Source organism: Sturnira hondurensis, unplaced genomic scaffold, assembly GCF_014824575.4.
Source record: "Sturnira hondurensis isolate 20B ecotype Veracruz unplaced genomic scaffold, ASM1482457v3 Scaffold0006013, whole genome shotgun sequence".
NCBI classification, from domain to species: domain Eukaryota; kingdom Metazoa; phylum Chordata; class Mammalia; order Chiroptera; family Phyllostomidae; genus Sturnira; species Sturnira hondurensis.
The window spans coordinates 450,715-465,648 of NW_028078644.1; the positions used below are offsets into that span (position 1 = coordinate 450,715).

At 48.1% G+C, this 14,934-nt stretch overlaps 1 protein-coding gene across 10 annotated transcripts in view; it reads right to left on the reverse strand.

The window, feature by feature from the left end:
* The window catches only part of PTPN3 (protein tyrosine phosphatase non-receptor type 3), a 103,857-nt gene that overhangs the window by 73,196 nt on the left and 15,727 nt on the right, over positions 1-14,934 (reverse strand). For 6 of the 10 annotated variants that reach the window (XM_037047570.1, XM_037047571.1, XM_037047568.1 and 3 more), the window contains exons 1-2: positions 12,024-12,246; positions 444-595 (exon numbers count right to left, since the gene is read on the reverse strand). In XM_037047570.1, coding sequence (XP_036903465.1) covers positions 444-595; positions 12,024-12,042 — 171 coding nt within the window. In that variant the 5' untranslated portion in view covers positions 12,043-12,246. Of the gene's footprint in view, positions 1-443; positions 596-12,023; positions 12,247-14,934 lie in introns of those variants that run through there. The other 4 variants (XM_037047564.1, XM_037047565.1, XM_037047567.1 and 1 more) reach the window with 2 other exon arrangements.

Below are 14,934 nucleotides of genomic sequence, written 5' to 3' on the forward strand. Positions count from 1 at the left end.
CCAGCTGTGTGCCCAGCCCCGTGCCAGGTCCTGGGGAAACGACACTGTCTCGGCCTCCGGGAGCGCACGCTTTAAAGAGCAACACGTTCCCCAATAAACACGACTACTGCTCACGCAGTGTGACACGGGCTCTGATAGGGCACCTGCAGGACACCGTAGTGACTAGAGCACTAGCTCCGGAAGGTGACAGAAACGTCACAGAAGAAGCAACATCTAAGAACCACACAAGTTCACATTCCAACAGAGAGGGAGAAAGACCGTCCAGGTGGAGGTGAGAACGTGGGCATAGTTTTTAAGGCTATTTCCAGTCCAACCTCAACATGCAAGATCTGAGATCTCACGCTTCCGTTTTAAAATAGTCTCCATCTCTTGCTTTTCAAGAGGAAGAAAAAATTCTTTCTTAGGTGCATTAGCTCATAAAAAATTAAAGTGGGAGAACTTACATTAACTTTAAAGGTCTGTACCGAGCCATCTAAAAAGCGGATGCTGCAGACGACTTCGGATCGAGTTTTCTCTCTGGGTAATTCTGAGGTGCGTATATTAATTCTTCCACCCAACGCTCGTAATCGGGAGGTCATAACTATCGCTGAATAACCTGTAACAGAAGATGTACCCGTTAGCTCTCTGACATGCAAATTACCAGTTGTGTACGAGTGCACCTCCCGCCTACCTACCCCGCACCTGTCCGCTTTGATCTTCGCAACACGAGGACGACACTAACAATGAGAACTACATAACGGACCACGCTTCTGTTTGAGTTCTGACGTCTAAGAAGCTCTATGCAAAACTTACTGTAAAATTATAACATGTTCACCAGGTTACACGGCTTGTGTGTGTGTTTTATTATCTCCCTGGTTTAAATCTTTCTAAGCTTTTAATTTTTTGTTTTACTCTTTTATATATTTGTGCATTCTCTCCCCTAAGGTTCTACAGAACTACTTGTGGTGTGAAAATGATTTAAAATATAAAGACATTGACTGATAAATTCCATCTCATTAAAATTAAGAACTTCTACCCATTAAAAGAAACTATTTAAAAGAATAAAAAGGCAACCCACAGAAATATTTGCAATACATATTTACAAATCTACACCTGTGAATCAACAAGAGAAAAAACAACCCATTAGAATACAGGAGCCATGGTAGTTGTCAGAGAAATGCAAATTAACACCACAAAGCCACAGGACCACACACCCAGCAGGACGGCTCCAATGAAGTCTGAAAAACCAAGCGCTGAGCAGGGTGCGGATCACCTGGCATGCTCATGCGCTGTTGGTGGTACACACGGTCGGGCGGTATCTACTCCACTGAACCTACGTGTATCCTGTGACATAGCAATGCTACTTCAAGGCACATTCCCAACAGAAGGAATGTACCATTTGTTTCACTAAAATAGGCCTACAAGAATCTTCCTGGTAGCCCCAACCTGGAAAAGACCGAAAGGCCCATGAGCAGAATGGGTAAGTTGTGGTGGGGGCACACCACACGTGACTACACAACAAAGGGCGTGAAGGGATGACTGTTACACACGACAGGAACGAATTCCTCTAAAATCAGGCTGAGCAACAGACGCCAGACACAGTAGATTACCTATAGCATGAACACAGTCACATGAAGTTTTAACACAGGCACAACCAATCCATGCTCAGAGAAAACAGGAAGGAGGTTACTTCTGGGTGCAGGGACTGAGGGGGGCGCAGGGTTTTCTGGGATATTGCACTATTGTATTTCTTGATCTGGGAGCTAATGAGACTGCGGTCTTCACTTTGAGAACACGGTTTGAGCACACCTCTGTGTATGTGTTGCATATTTCGATATCGAGTTTACTTGAGAATACATGGATGCACAGGGGATTAGTGGCAAGGTTAGGCCCTGACCGTGGTACAGTCAGGAAACAACAAGGGAAGTGGCCCAACTAGGAAACGCAATTGTGAGTGGTAGACTCACAACCTGAACAGTGTGCAGCTGGGCACACGGCCGCATCGTGCAGGTAGGAAGCCGAGGATGGAGGCCAGCTCAAGGAATGAGGGTGTCAATCTGGTAAGGTCGGGCAGAGGAGGGGATAAAGATGAAGGACTCAAGAGCAATGCAATGTTCCTTTTCATTAATTCTCTGCAAGGTTTCTATCGTGAACTGGGCCTTCACGCATGCTGTTCCTTCTGCCTGGAAAGCTATCCCTGCTTTTTGTTCAACTTCTGCCCACACCTTGGTGCTCAGCACGGTGTCACCTCCTCAGGGAAGCCTCCCCAGAGTCCCTAACCACCCAGCTGTGTTCTAGGCGCTCTTCTGTGAAGTGCTCCCCATAATTTCACATTTATAAGTAATAATGTGATTAGTTAACAGCTGCTTCTCTCACTTCGGGTAAGTTTCATGAGGGTAGGAACCAGGTCTGGTTTTGCTCCCTGTAGCCCCAACACTTAGCTCTGGGAAGCAGTCCGTGAGTTTCTGAATGAATCAATGAATGGCAGGCAAAAAGAAATGAAACACAAAGCCCAGATTAATAGTGTGGAAAAAGAGCAGTCCGTCATGACAGACAAACTTGCATTAGAGAGAGCAGGCAGGCAGAAGGATGGGAGGGCGATGCCCCGGGCACCAGTGCCCTCACACGGTGGCATGCACCTGGATGCCTTGGCTTGGGGATCTTAAGATATACACTTGGATCCACGCAGGCGGGGTGGAGCCCTAAAGCCTGCGTTTCTTGGTCTCCCAGGTGACACTGAAGCTGATCTGGGGTCCATGCTGTGAGGGCAGGCCACACATACCTGGACAAGCGGCACCCCAAGCCAGGGAAGGGCCAGACTCGGGAATCATTAGCAAGAAAGGGATGAGGACAAGGCAGAACCAAGCCCCAGGGAGCAACAGAGGCGCAGCTGCAGGAAGCGAAAACACAGGAGAGGAGAGCTGTGGAGGAGATGCATCCGAGAGAGAAAGAAGGGTGCAGTGATCCCCCATCCTGTTTAAGGAGCTCCAGGGGAAGGAACAGGGAATCTCGTCATCGCCGACGTCATCATATAAATTCCTGGGACTGGCAGTGGAAGGAAATTTGTCCTGAAGCTTATAACATTCCACCCACCCTGCTACCTCCACCTTGCCATTTCCAATGAAAATGTCATCAGAAGCGGGAATGCATTTTGTGAATAATACCCAAAGTTATCAAGACAACAAACAAGTTTGTTCCCTAATGCCTCAACCATACTGAATTTAAAATGTCAAGTTCATTACCATTTAGTCCTTGTCTAAGAACTTCAGGTGGCTATAACTTTTTAAAAAGGACACACTGGGAAGAGTTAGTGGGAGGTACACGGGAGAGTCACTGGGGGGAGCTTTTCAAAGACACGCCTGTCCAGGCCCCAGGAGCAGATGGTGACTCAGCACCTGGGGTGTGGCCCACCATGGCCTTCTCTTTGGGAAGCTCTCAAAGGGAGGGTGGGCACTCGAGGGCTGGAGGAGTCCATGTTTGGGGCACCTCCAGGCTGTGCTCCGGAGGGTGGGGCTTAGACCACAGGCTCCACAGAATCTGAGCCGTGCTCTGGGGACCCCTGGGGGAGTCAGGCAGGTCCTCAGCACAGCTGACACAGAGACCTAATCACACCATGGCACTGGACAGGGAAAAAAAACAAAGTCGATTTCAAACTGGAACACCTGTGTGGGTACCAGTGGGTCTCTGAACGTCACCACAGTTAATGGTGCTTTCCGGCACCACCATGTAGCCCGCTGACAAAATACCACAGACCGGCAACCCAGAAGAGACGCATTTTTTCCTCCTCACATCAATCTCTGTTACATAAAGGCCTTAGAACTTAATGACAACATCACAGCTAGGTATTTCATGATAGTTGCACAAACTTCCCACAATTGTTTCTAAAGCAAATTTTGAAAAGAGGAAGCCTGATAATAAGCACATAATCAAGCCATGAAGCGTTTGCAGGCTGTCTGGAAATGAAATCTTAAACAATCCAGGCAGAACAATGGATGCTGACTGACTGCCCCGTTTCCTGAACCACAGCAATTGGGGAACTCGGGGTTTCTATGGCTTCCTCTATAAGCCTCTCAACTCTAAACAAAGCCACAGCCCAACCAGGAACACTCGGGCCTCTCGACCACAAGTGGTTACAGCTGTGGCCGATGCATTTCACAACATGGCAGCCAAGCCGGTCCTCTGCATGTTTTTTAAAAAATCAAATGGTTATAGCTTTAGAATCTGTTCCATACTCTTAACAACAGAGGTTTTCTACTGAGACTACAGTTTTTTCCAAAGACTCTACTTGCAAAATGCAGGAATAGGCCACATCTCACTCTGGGCACAGGAGAAGCCCAGTAGGTACAGCGAGTGTGAGGATTAGCACGTGGGAAGTGCCCACACAACGGGGGACATATTTTAGGTACTTAATAAAAGGCACTCTATTAATAATACCAAGCTTTCAAGGCCCTCAAGTGCAGACTGCAGGTTCTGTATTTTGTAGGGAAGTCTGACTTCAAATACCTAACCAATGTGTAATGTTCTGTTTCTTAAAATTGTATTTGTTTTAATAAAGACAACTTGCTGAAGTTAAGAGAGAGTTGCTACAGGTATGAGAGATATGTTTGAGCTTCTCGACAAACTCAGTGAACCCGGCGGCAGCAGCAGCGGCAACAGCGTGCAGCCACAGACCGCCAAGCCCTGGGCACGTGACACACCAGAGCCCTCGGGCTCAGGGGTGGGTAACAAGGTTTAACCACGGTCGCCTCTGGGCTCCGCATTGGCCCTGGAGCCCAGACTGGGAAGAGGTGATGCTTTCTTTCCTAAGGGTCTACGTGCTAATCTGGGGAACTATGTTCTTTCCCAAGTCCATGACCACAGACACAAAGAAGAGAGGCGAGCACACTCTTCTCCATTAGCGAAAGAAAGCAACTCAACTCAATGTTGATCGTTTTAAAAGAAAGTGTTATGGTTATTTAATACCCTTTAAAAAGAAGAACTTAGACTCCTTTGCTCAAGTGCAAGGGCCATATAAAAATGAAAGAAAGCAAAGAGTCCTGATTTATAAACACCTAATTTGTGAGTAAAGGGCACAGGTGAACCACACACATAACTCTACCTGAATCATCAAGCTGACCTGGGCCAATGGTGCCACCTAGCGGTCATGAGAGGAAAACACACCACCTTCCACCCTGACTTCCTTCTTCAAAGGAAATATGGACAGCTTTGCTCCCTTATCAGGCCAGCTTAAATTTTTTTAAAATAAACAGAAATAAACCTCTCAACAATATATAATGCCTTCCCCATGACTCAATTCCCTCCTCCCTTTCCCTAACTCTCCTTCCCTAGTGAACTCAGAAGAGCTCTTTTTCTTTGGGAACTTAGGAGCCCCAGCAGAGACCTGACCCACTGGAGAGGGACACGTCTGGCACAGAAAACAAACAAACACTCATGTGCAACCAGCCACGCTAGACGGGCGACTCATCAACTCAAGTGTGCTTCTCGTCAGACACCCGTATGTAATAGTAAATGTCTTATTTTCTAGCTGCTAACAACACACCAATACCACTTCCTCCTTTTCACCGTAAACACACCCTGGCTGGGCTGCTTCGTGGGTTAACCACACCTCCGGGGGGCAAACCAAGCCTCATAATCCCTCATGACCGACTGCACGCCAAGGGGAAAACATGGGCCACACTTCCGGATTGTTGCCTACCCCTCACGTGGGGCAGCCTCTAGCTCTGGTCTGTTCTAGGGCCAGGCCTGAGTGTTCCTTAGGTTTTTCTCTAGGTGAGTGGGGTATTTCCTTCTAAAGATACGACTCACAAATATCTGGATGAGGACTGATCATTTATCAAGCGCTAGATTAAGATTAGATCCAAGTGTAAGAATGCGTGCTTCACTAAGTTAAGAGAGAGAGAGAGTGATTCAAATGAGACGTTCTTTTCAACCAGAGACCTAAATACAACTTAGGTGTACTTAAGAATCACCTGGGGAGCTTGTTAAAATACAGATTTTTGGCACCACCCACAGAGATTTGGGTTTAGTAAGGACGGAGGAAACTGCATTTTCAAACTTAAAAAAAAATTTGGAGCCCTCAGAAAATCTGCAAACAGAACTCCCTCCCAGCCTTGGCCTGGACTCAGCTGTTAACACTCTGCCACTTAAGCTTTTCTCCCTCTCACCTGCACCCCCACCCAGGCTTCTAACTGAACACCTGAAAACTGGAAGTATCATGCCCCTTTGCTGCTGAATATCTTAGCATGTATCTGCCGAGGACAAGGACATGTTGTGCCCACAGTACAGTCTTTGCACTGAGGCAATTTCACATTGACAAAGTGCTCAAGTAACACACGTCCATATTACGATCTTACACATGGCTCTGATGATGTCTTTTACTTCTTTCCTCCTGACCCGGACTCCAACCCGGGACGGTGCCTTGCTTCCGCTGTCACACAGAAGTTGCATTTGTAACAAGTATCCCCAGGGGACTCAGAAGCGGAGGGTCTAAAGCACCCTGTGGCGGAAGACAGTCAGCCAGATGATCTCCAGGGCTCCTTCTGGTTTTGACCGTCTACGCCTACCGCCAGGGGCTTCGGGAGGTCAGCCCTCTAGGTCAGCTTTCCTGCCTGTATTACCAGTCGATCCCAGAGCTAAACAGAGTTTCTACAGCTTAGCACTGGGTCCTGGCAGAGCGCTTCCCACGGCGTCGCGGCAACAGCCTTTCCAGTCTATATGTCAGTGCCTGGATTAGCACCGCCGGCATGATGGAGAGGAAGGGAGCGACGGGAAGCAACAGCAGTTCGGAAGGATTCTCTCACTTCATGTTATATAACCGGAATGACTTGGCTTGTTCCTTCGAATTAGTCCAGGTCTTTCACAGACAGCAATTCTTAACGATTCATAATATTCAAGTTATAAAAAGAGACCACAGTGCCTGTTACGCACACTTTCTCAGAAGTGGGCGAGCCAACTGCAGTTGTCATAAGCAAGGGAAGCAAAGGCAAAGAGATGTGTGCATTGTGTATGACTTATTAGGCTTTGCAAATGTGGTTAATGAAGCTCAGCCCAAAGAATGAAAAATCAGTGATTTTAGCTTTCATTTGTGAAATGCCCCTATAACTTAGAAGGCACTTCCATAAATGCTATTTTACTTTATTAATTTTAAATTATGTGCAGCTAATAAGCAAATTGCCATACAATCTGGTACAGGAAATTTAATTTTCCTCATGACTAAAATTTCCATAAACTTATCAATACTTCCTTCTGCCATTTTTTCCGCTTATTTGGCTTTTTTAAAATTTCCAACGTATAACACTGCATAACAAAGATAAAAACACTTAGTTTAAAAACTAGCTTATAATGTAAACATCACTACTGAACACTTCCTAAATTAGAAAAATATCATTAAGGCAGGTATTTTCGTATTTATTTCTCATTCGACATGAGGGCCAACCAACTAATTTGTCCTGAGTCTATAAACCACAAAATTAATTTTTAAACAACATCTTTAAAGGTTAAAGCTTGCTCATGAACTCTGTAATCCCGACTAACAACGGAAATATTGATGCGCCACATTTATTTTTAATTTGGGTACGCACATATAAAAGTACTTGATACCTTTTGTTTATGAAAATGCATGTATGAAGGGCTTTAACTCTGGCTCCGTACTGTCCTCCACCAAAGGGGGGGAAATGCTCAGTCACTTTAATGGCACAGCTCAGCACTCAAATGATTTTGCAGCCGTCAATCCCAATACCCCAGCAGCACAAGCCTGGCATCAAAACGTCTGTCCCTCAGATTACAGATCCTGTAATTTGTTCAGGGAGTGGATCTCCAACTGCAGCCCCCGGGGAGGCAGGGTGGAGTAATTCATTTGTAGGATTCATTTATTCCAAGAGAGACCTGTTGTTAGCGTCCTTGGTCTCCTACAACTTCAAAATGTCAAATAGTTTTCTTATTATGGAGTTGGGTTTATTTATAGGTTCGACACCATGACACTCGCAAAACTAACAAAATAAAAGTTATACTTGATACTGGGAGGGTAACAAGAAGTCGCCCCGCGCTGCCTGAAGGGCAAGACAAGGAATGCCGTGGGAGTCGCAGGCAGTTTGGGGAAAGAGGTAATGTTGCTATAAAGAGAAACCAGCCTCTTATGTTCCATGAGCTGAGCTTTCAGGGTTGGGATGAGGAGTGAGCTGACTTAACCACACAGTCTGCTTCCAAAGAGATCAGACAACTCACATGAAAATTGTGAGTACAAGAAGTCATCATCTCCTCCCCTGCCCCCTGCCCTTTTTCTCCAAGTATCACACACAGGGAAGAAGCAGAAATTCTAAGAAATTCTAAAAGCCAGTCCAGAAGACTGGCAGGACTCCTCAGGGCCCTTCCCAAACATGACTCTTCTCCCTACAGGTGACCACTCTCCTAACTTTTAACACCACTTTCATGAGATGTTTTTTTAAAAATATTTTATTTATTTATCTTTAGAGGGGAAGGGAAGGAGAGAGGAAGAGAAACATCAATGTATGGCTGCTTCTTGTGCATCCCCTGCTGGGAACTGGCCCCTGCCTGGAACTGGCCTGCAACCCAGGTGTGTGCCCTGACTGGGAATTGAACCGTGATCGTCTGGTTCACAGGCCCTCACTCAATCCACTGAGCTACACCAGCCAGGGCTCATGAGATCTTTTTAATAAGATTTTTAGAAGGGTTTTGTTCTGTTTTTAACGGTTAAGAAAAAGTTACTGCGCTGCAGAGCTAACCCCTTGCACGTCTCCCCCGACATCCTCTCAGTATGCGCGCGGACGCTCTGGTGGCTTGCATTGTTGCATGGACTGCACAGAAGTGACAAAGGCTATGACTCGGCCTCCCTCAAAGATGTCTTTTGAACGGCGCCTGGTAAAGTCCCATTAGCTGCCAACTCGGTGAACCTGGAAACTTTAGAGGCCAGCAAGCCTGCCTCCTGGGAGAAGGAGGAGACACACGCCAGGCCGAGGAGGAATGGGACCAAACCACACCGAGGATGCGGACTTCCAGGACCCGGCAGCAGGCGGCCTATCCCAACAGCCTCCAAGCAACGGGCCAAATCCCCCCCCCCCTCCCCGCTGCAGGACTACAGTTTCACAGACCCATCGATCTTGTTTGTGCTTATTTCAGTCTTCGTTAGCACATTTCCTGAGCACCTGCTGTGTGCAGGGAATGAAAGCCCATGAGCCAGGGGAACAGGAGAAGGGTCCTAGCCGAGGTGGGGTGGAATGCAGGCCAGTTCACAAAAGCTCCATGAGGCATTTTGTGGGATAAAGGGAAATGAGCCAGGTAGAAGCAGCAGTCCAGAAAGGGCATGTGCAAACGTGTGCAAGGGACAGGAGGAGAAACGCACGGACATTAGGAAACTCCATGGAAACACATTTCTTTGGAGTGTCTGAGGAATTACAGAAATCCTGGGGAAATCTCAGGGAAGAGATTTTGAAGGGTCTTCAAAAACCCAAGGGGTTGTGACACAGAACAGGAACTAGGGTAAGGCGTGAGGCTGTGGGACGGTCAGCAGGGATGGAACCTGGAAGAGACACACACTGGAAGCCCAGCCTGGACACTCCCTAGCTGTGCAAACTTACAGAGATTGCTCGCCCTCTCTGAGACTCGGTTTCCTTACCTATAAAAGGGGGAATTTTTGTTTTGGCTTTCCAAACTTGCTTTACGCACTGAAGATAATACCTATGCAAATTAACTGGCACCTAGCAGGAACCAATCAAGGGTATTTATGCTTACTACAATCATTAGATTGATTATCTTAGACCCCAAAGTTCCAAGGGGTGGAAGAGGAAGCGAAACAGAAGGAACAGTTTTTGAACAGCCAAGGCTGTCCCCATATTGCTGCAGCCTTGGTAGAGAGGGAGCTTCCCATCACTAGAGGTAACCATGCAGAGAAGCTCAATAAAACTGGAAGGGTAGGACAGATGAACTTTGAGCTTCCAGGACCAAGATTCTATTATGACTTGTTTCAACAGTGCCAGAGTTAAATTTCCGTACATGTAAGTCCTACTCAGAACAGCACTACTCAAAATGGGATTTTCTTACACGGAATTCTCCCGGGAAATAATTCTAAACAGATACCTCCCACCTCAATCCTGGGGGAAAAATTAAATGGCCCATTAAACGGTGGCACAAGGGATACAAAATAACGTGAACACACTAAAAGCAATGCACAAAGCTCAAATATAGACGATGGGATGGGTTTACACGGAGCCGTTTCTACCTAAAAGACTATTAAAGTCTTTTCATTCTCCTCTGAGTAGATCTACTGGGCCCAAACAAACTGGAAAACAGGATGGAATAAATTTACTCTACAGGGACATGAATCAAGTTGCATAAACTTTACAAAAACACTGTGCTAATATTTGCCCTCAGGAAAGGGACACGCCCATTTGGGTGTCAGCCCCTGATATTTCTATCTTAGGCTCCAGTCCCCACCCCTGTGCAGCTCAGAGCAGCCGAAGCCTTCAGAAAACAGCTAAAGTCACTTTGAGAGATGTGAGATGCGCTAATCGCCACGCATCCCAGCCAAGAGCCTGGAATCTCACAACCGGACCGTCCCGCCAGCGCTGTTCCTGCCAAGGAGCTTGAAGCCAGTGGCAGCCTGGCCAGGGAAACCCAATCCTCACCACCAGCAGCCCTCGCCATAATTTAATCTCAAGGAAATACAGAAAAACACCTTCCAACTCCTCCCCCACAGGGCATCACGCTCTCTGTTGGGATCAGCCGAGTGCCCTGGGAAGTCACAACTCCATCATTTTTCTGCTGGGTTTCCCAGCTTCGAGCCTCTACGGCTCTTCCCAGCTTTAAAACCCTCTGCCTGTAAGGTTTTAATCTGAGGGCCATCTCAGGTTCTGTCAGGTACAGAAACCCAGCCAGCGCCTCTAGAAACCCAGATAAAGTGTATTTTTAGGCAGCCTAGTCAGATTTCCAGGGCTTTAGGTCTCAGTGAGAGGGGCTCAGGAAATGAATGAAAGGAAACTACATTAACTCTAAGAAAGAGGTATCAAGCTGTGCAAATAACACTAATCAGGATAACAGTATTCAGGAATCATTGAACGAAAATATCTCTTGTTGCTGCTATGGACGCATTCATTTGCACGGAAGCCTTCCACGTGCTGGGACCACACAACAAACAGATGTAAGCCATTTCTTGATTTCCAGGGGCCACCGTGACTCAGACCAGGAACACCACCGCCTGGAAGCTGCCTGGGGTCTCCATAAAGGCCAACTGACACCAGGGCCAGTTGGAGGCCTGAGAAGTAAACCCGACCGGGGTTCCAGTCTCTGCTCTGCCACTCCCAGCTGTGTGACCGTGGACAAGTCCACTTCCTCCCTTTCTTTTTAAAAAATCCTTGCTCAAGGACATGCTTACTGATTTTAGAAAGGGGAGAGAGAAAGAGGGAGAGAAACACGGATATGAGAAACATCGATTGGTTTGCCTCTTCTAAGGGCCCCAGCGGGGGACTGAACCTGCAACCCAGACATGTGCCTTGACCTGGAATCAAACACGTGGCCCTTTGTTTTACGAGATGATGCCCCAACCGATGGAGCTACACTACTCAAGGCAACAAATTCACTTTCTAAGCTTCCATGTACTCATCTGTAAATCCTTTTAGGGAGCAGTGACCTTGCTCCTAACCTAGCAAAGGGCTGGGCCCACTTCCTCCATACCAGCTACCGTGAGCACTGACTCCATATTATCACCGCCAGTTCCGCCCACCCCGCCCCTGCTCTCTGGCCTGTCCCCACTCCCAGGCTTCCTGCCGTGAGGAGCATCCTGCCAAGGGCAGCCTTGCTCTTCCCATTTCACAGACTGGTAGGTGAGACTCGACAGCCGTGCTCCAGGCACACAGTCGACCTCCGCATAAGGTCATGACCCTCAGCACAATGCAGGGCATCATATACCTGCCCAGGGAGTCCACTGGCTCCCGTTACTGGGACGGAGGTGAATTATAGGTGATTCACTGAGGGCAAAAGGCCCCACTTGATCACTATTATATCTAATTTACTGACTAAAAGTATGTCCTTACCCTTTGAGATAATCTTCATAAACACTTCCCACAGCTCACGGTGCTGGTAAATTTCCTCTTAGGGAAGAAATGGTCCAGGAAGCTGTTTTTCCCCCTAATTGATTCTGCAACTTCAGATACCCGAGTAACGGGTTAGGTATTTATTACCATATTCCCTCCGTTCTAAGGTGACAACTGGTTTAACAGGTATTTCAGATTGCAAAACACCAATTTCAGAATAGTTAAAATGGGGAACGCAGTGCGTGACTTCCTCTCACCGTGGCAACAGGTGTGGGCTGGAGTGAGGGCATGGGACATGTGAAGGCCCTTCCAGCTGCACAGGCGGCCACCCCTAGGTTAATTATTAGTGGCGGGAGAGCAGGAGTGGGCCACCTCCCTTCCTGAGGCCGCTCCTACCCCGTGACCAGCTCAGAGCCCTCCCTCCAGCACCAGGCCCCTTCCTTCTGCGGCACCAGCATCCGGGGACCGAAGAACTGCAAGGGCTCCTGAAAGAGGCCCAGGTGCACTGCACCCCGTGGGGGGGCGGGCTTCTCAATGAACTTGAGCTCAACCAGACTCTCTCCAGCTCACCTTCAGGGCAGATGTGCTGGCTCTCACCCAAGGATCTCATGACAGACAGGGGGTGGGGGAACTGATAAACTGGGGCACATCCTGGGTGTGGCAGGAACCTAGGTCTCCGGGAGGACCCAGGACAGCCTCACAGCCTCTAGACCTTCAGGGTCTTTCGACCTGTTGCAGGAGGTGCAGTGCAGGACGCCCCTCCACAGCAGTGGAGAAACAAGCTGGCTGGGACCCCCAGAGGGTGACTGACCCTGCAGGGAGAAAGGAGAGGGGAGCCCGCAGACCAGCGGCCGCATGGGGCACACTCGGCTGCATTCCTGCCAGATAAAAATGGCAGCACTGTCTTGTTTGTTTGCGGTGATTTTTAGAAAGTTGTCTTTGTACTGTCTCTACAGTCACACAGCCCACCCTGTCCCACTCCCCCACGGTCAAACATTTGTCCATGCAGTTCAAACACTTCACTGGCCTTGGTGGTCACAGTTTGACAATCTCCTGCCCAATGGGATCACAGCCATGGCGGGGTATTTGCAAGGCTTCTGATGAGTGGGGCTTATCAGACTTGCAGAGAACCCACAGGAAGCCCAGAGAGGGGAGGGGCATGGGACCCAGGGCATGCACAAACGCCAACCCATGAAGTGGTTAAGTGAGGCCCAGAGGAGGCCTGCTTTAGGGCGAAAGCACCGAAGATGAAGACGGGGCCGAGGGGGTGGGGTAGGTCACCGCCTGGAGGGAAAAGGCAAAACAGATGAGTAGGTAACCGCTGCCGGGGGCAAAACCACTGGACTTACTGTTTTCTGTCTTTTCTACCAGGAGGAATCACCTTTTTACACGGGGAAGGGCGAAACTGAAGGGAATGGAAAAGCATCTCTGAGCATCTGCCGTGACACATGACACTTGACACGTCTCATCGTCGTGACTCCCCCACGGGGACAGAACTGGCGAAAGCCTGCAAGGACCGTGGCTGAGGAGGCCTGGCTCCGAGCGGGGCCCCTGTGGCCCCTAACAGTCGATCTCCTGGCAGACACTGAACACTGCCCGCTCTGGTCTTTTTCATCGCGGTAAGAGAGATCACATTTTAACCACTTGTAAGTGTACAATTCATCGGCTTCAGTTACACTCACAATGTTGTGCAACCATCACCACTATCTACATCCCAAACTCTTTTATCACTCCAAACAGGAACTCTGTACCCATTAAGCAATAACTTCTCGTTCCCTCCCACCCCCCCGCCTCCGGCAACCTCTACTTTCCCTGTCTGTGAATTTGCCTATTCTAGGTATTTCTTGTAAGTGGGACAACACAGTATTTGTCCTTTTGTATCTGGCTTGTTTCCCTTAGCTTAATGTCTCCAAGGTGCACCCACGCTGTAGCGTGTGTCAGGACTTCACTCCCTTCTAAGGACAAAGAACACGCCGTGGCATGGATAGATCACCTTTTGCTGTCCATCCATTGGACACCTGGCTCGCTGCCCCCGCTGGCCAGTGAACAGTGCTGCAACGCACGCCGCCGTGCAAGCCTGTTTGGGCCTGTACCCAGGCGAGCTGTTGGACCACATGGTGGTTCTACGTTAACACTTTTCGAGGACCCGCCCTACTTTTCTACGGAAGCTGCGTCACCTTACAGTCCCACCAGCGATGTTAAGAGGGGCCGTCTCCACACCGTCACCAATACTTTTCCCCATTCTTTGATGACCATCACCCTAGGTGTGAAGTGATACATTACTCTGGTTTTAACACAGAATTGTTAGTTTTTCTGTTCTTTCCACCTCTCTGTATTTTCTAAATTTGCATTCCCCTAGTGACTAGGGATGTTGAGCATCTTTTCAAGTGCTTATTGGCCATGTGTAGGTCTTCAAAGAAATAGCTATTCAAGTCCTCTGCCCACTTTTTAAGTTGGGTTGTTTATCTTAATTTGGGGTGTTGAGTCATAGGCGGTCTCTGTGTTATTCTGAATGTTAAACCATTATCAGATATATGATTCACAAACATTTTCTCCTACTCTGTAGGTTGTCTTTTCACTTTCTTGATAATGTCCTTTGATGCACAAAAGTTCTGAATTTCGATGAGCCTAATTTATTTATTTCTCTTTCGTGCCTTTGGTGTCATTCGCAAGAACCTGTTGCTAAACCCTGATCGTGAAGATTTACCCCAGTTGTTCCAGTGAGGGTTTTATGGCTTCAGTTTGGACGTAGGTCATGGATCCATTTGGGGTTGATTTTTGTATATGGTGTGAGGTAGGGACCACCCTGTCTTTTCTGACCAGGGTCCCTTCCCCTCCACGATTCTCCAGCAGAGCCGGCTGGCACTAGATCATGGCCTTCGTGAAGCCAGGGTCTGGGTCTTTTAAAAAC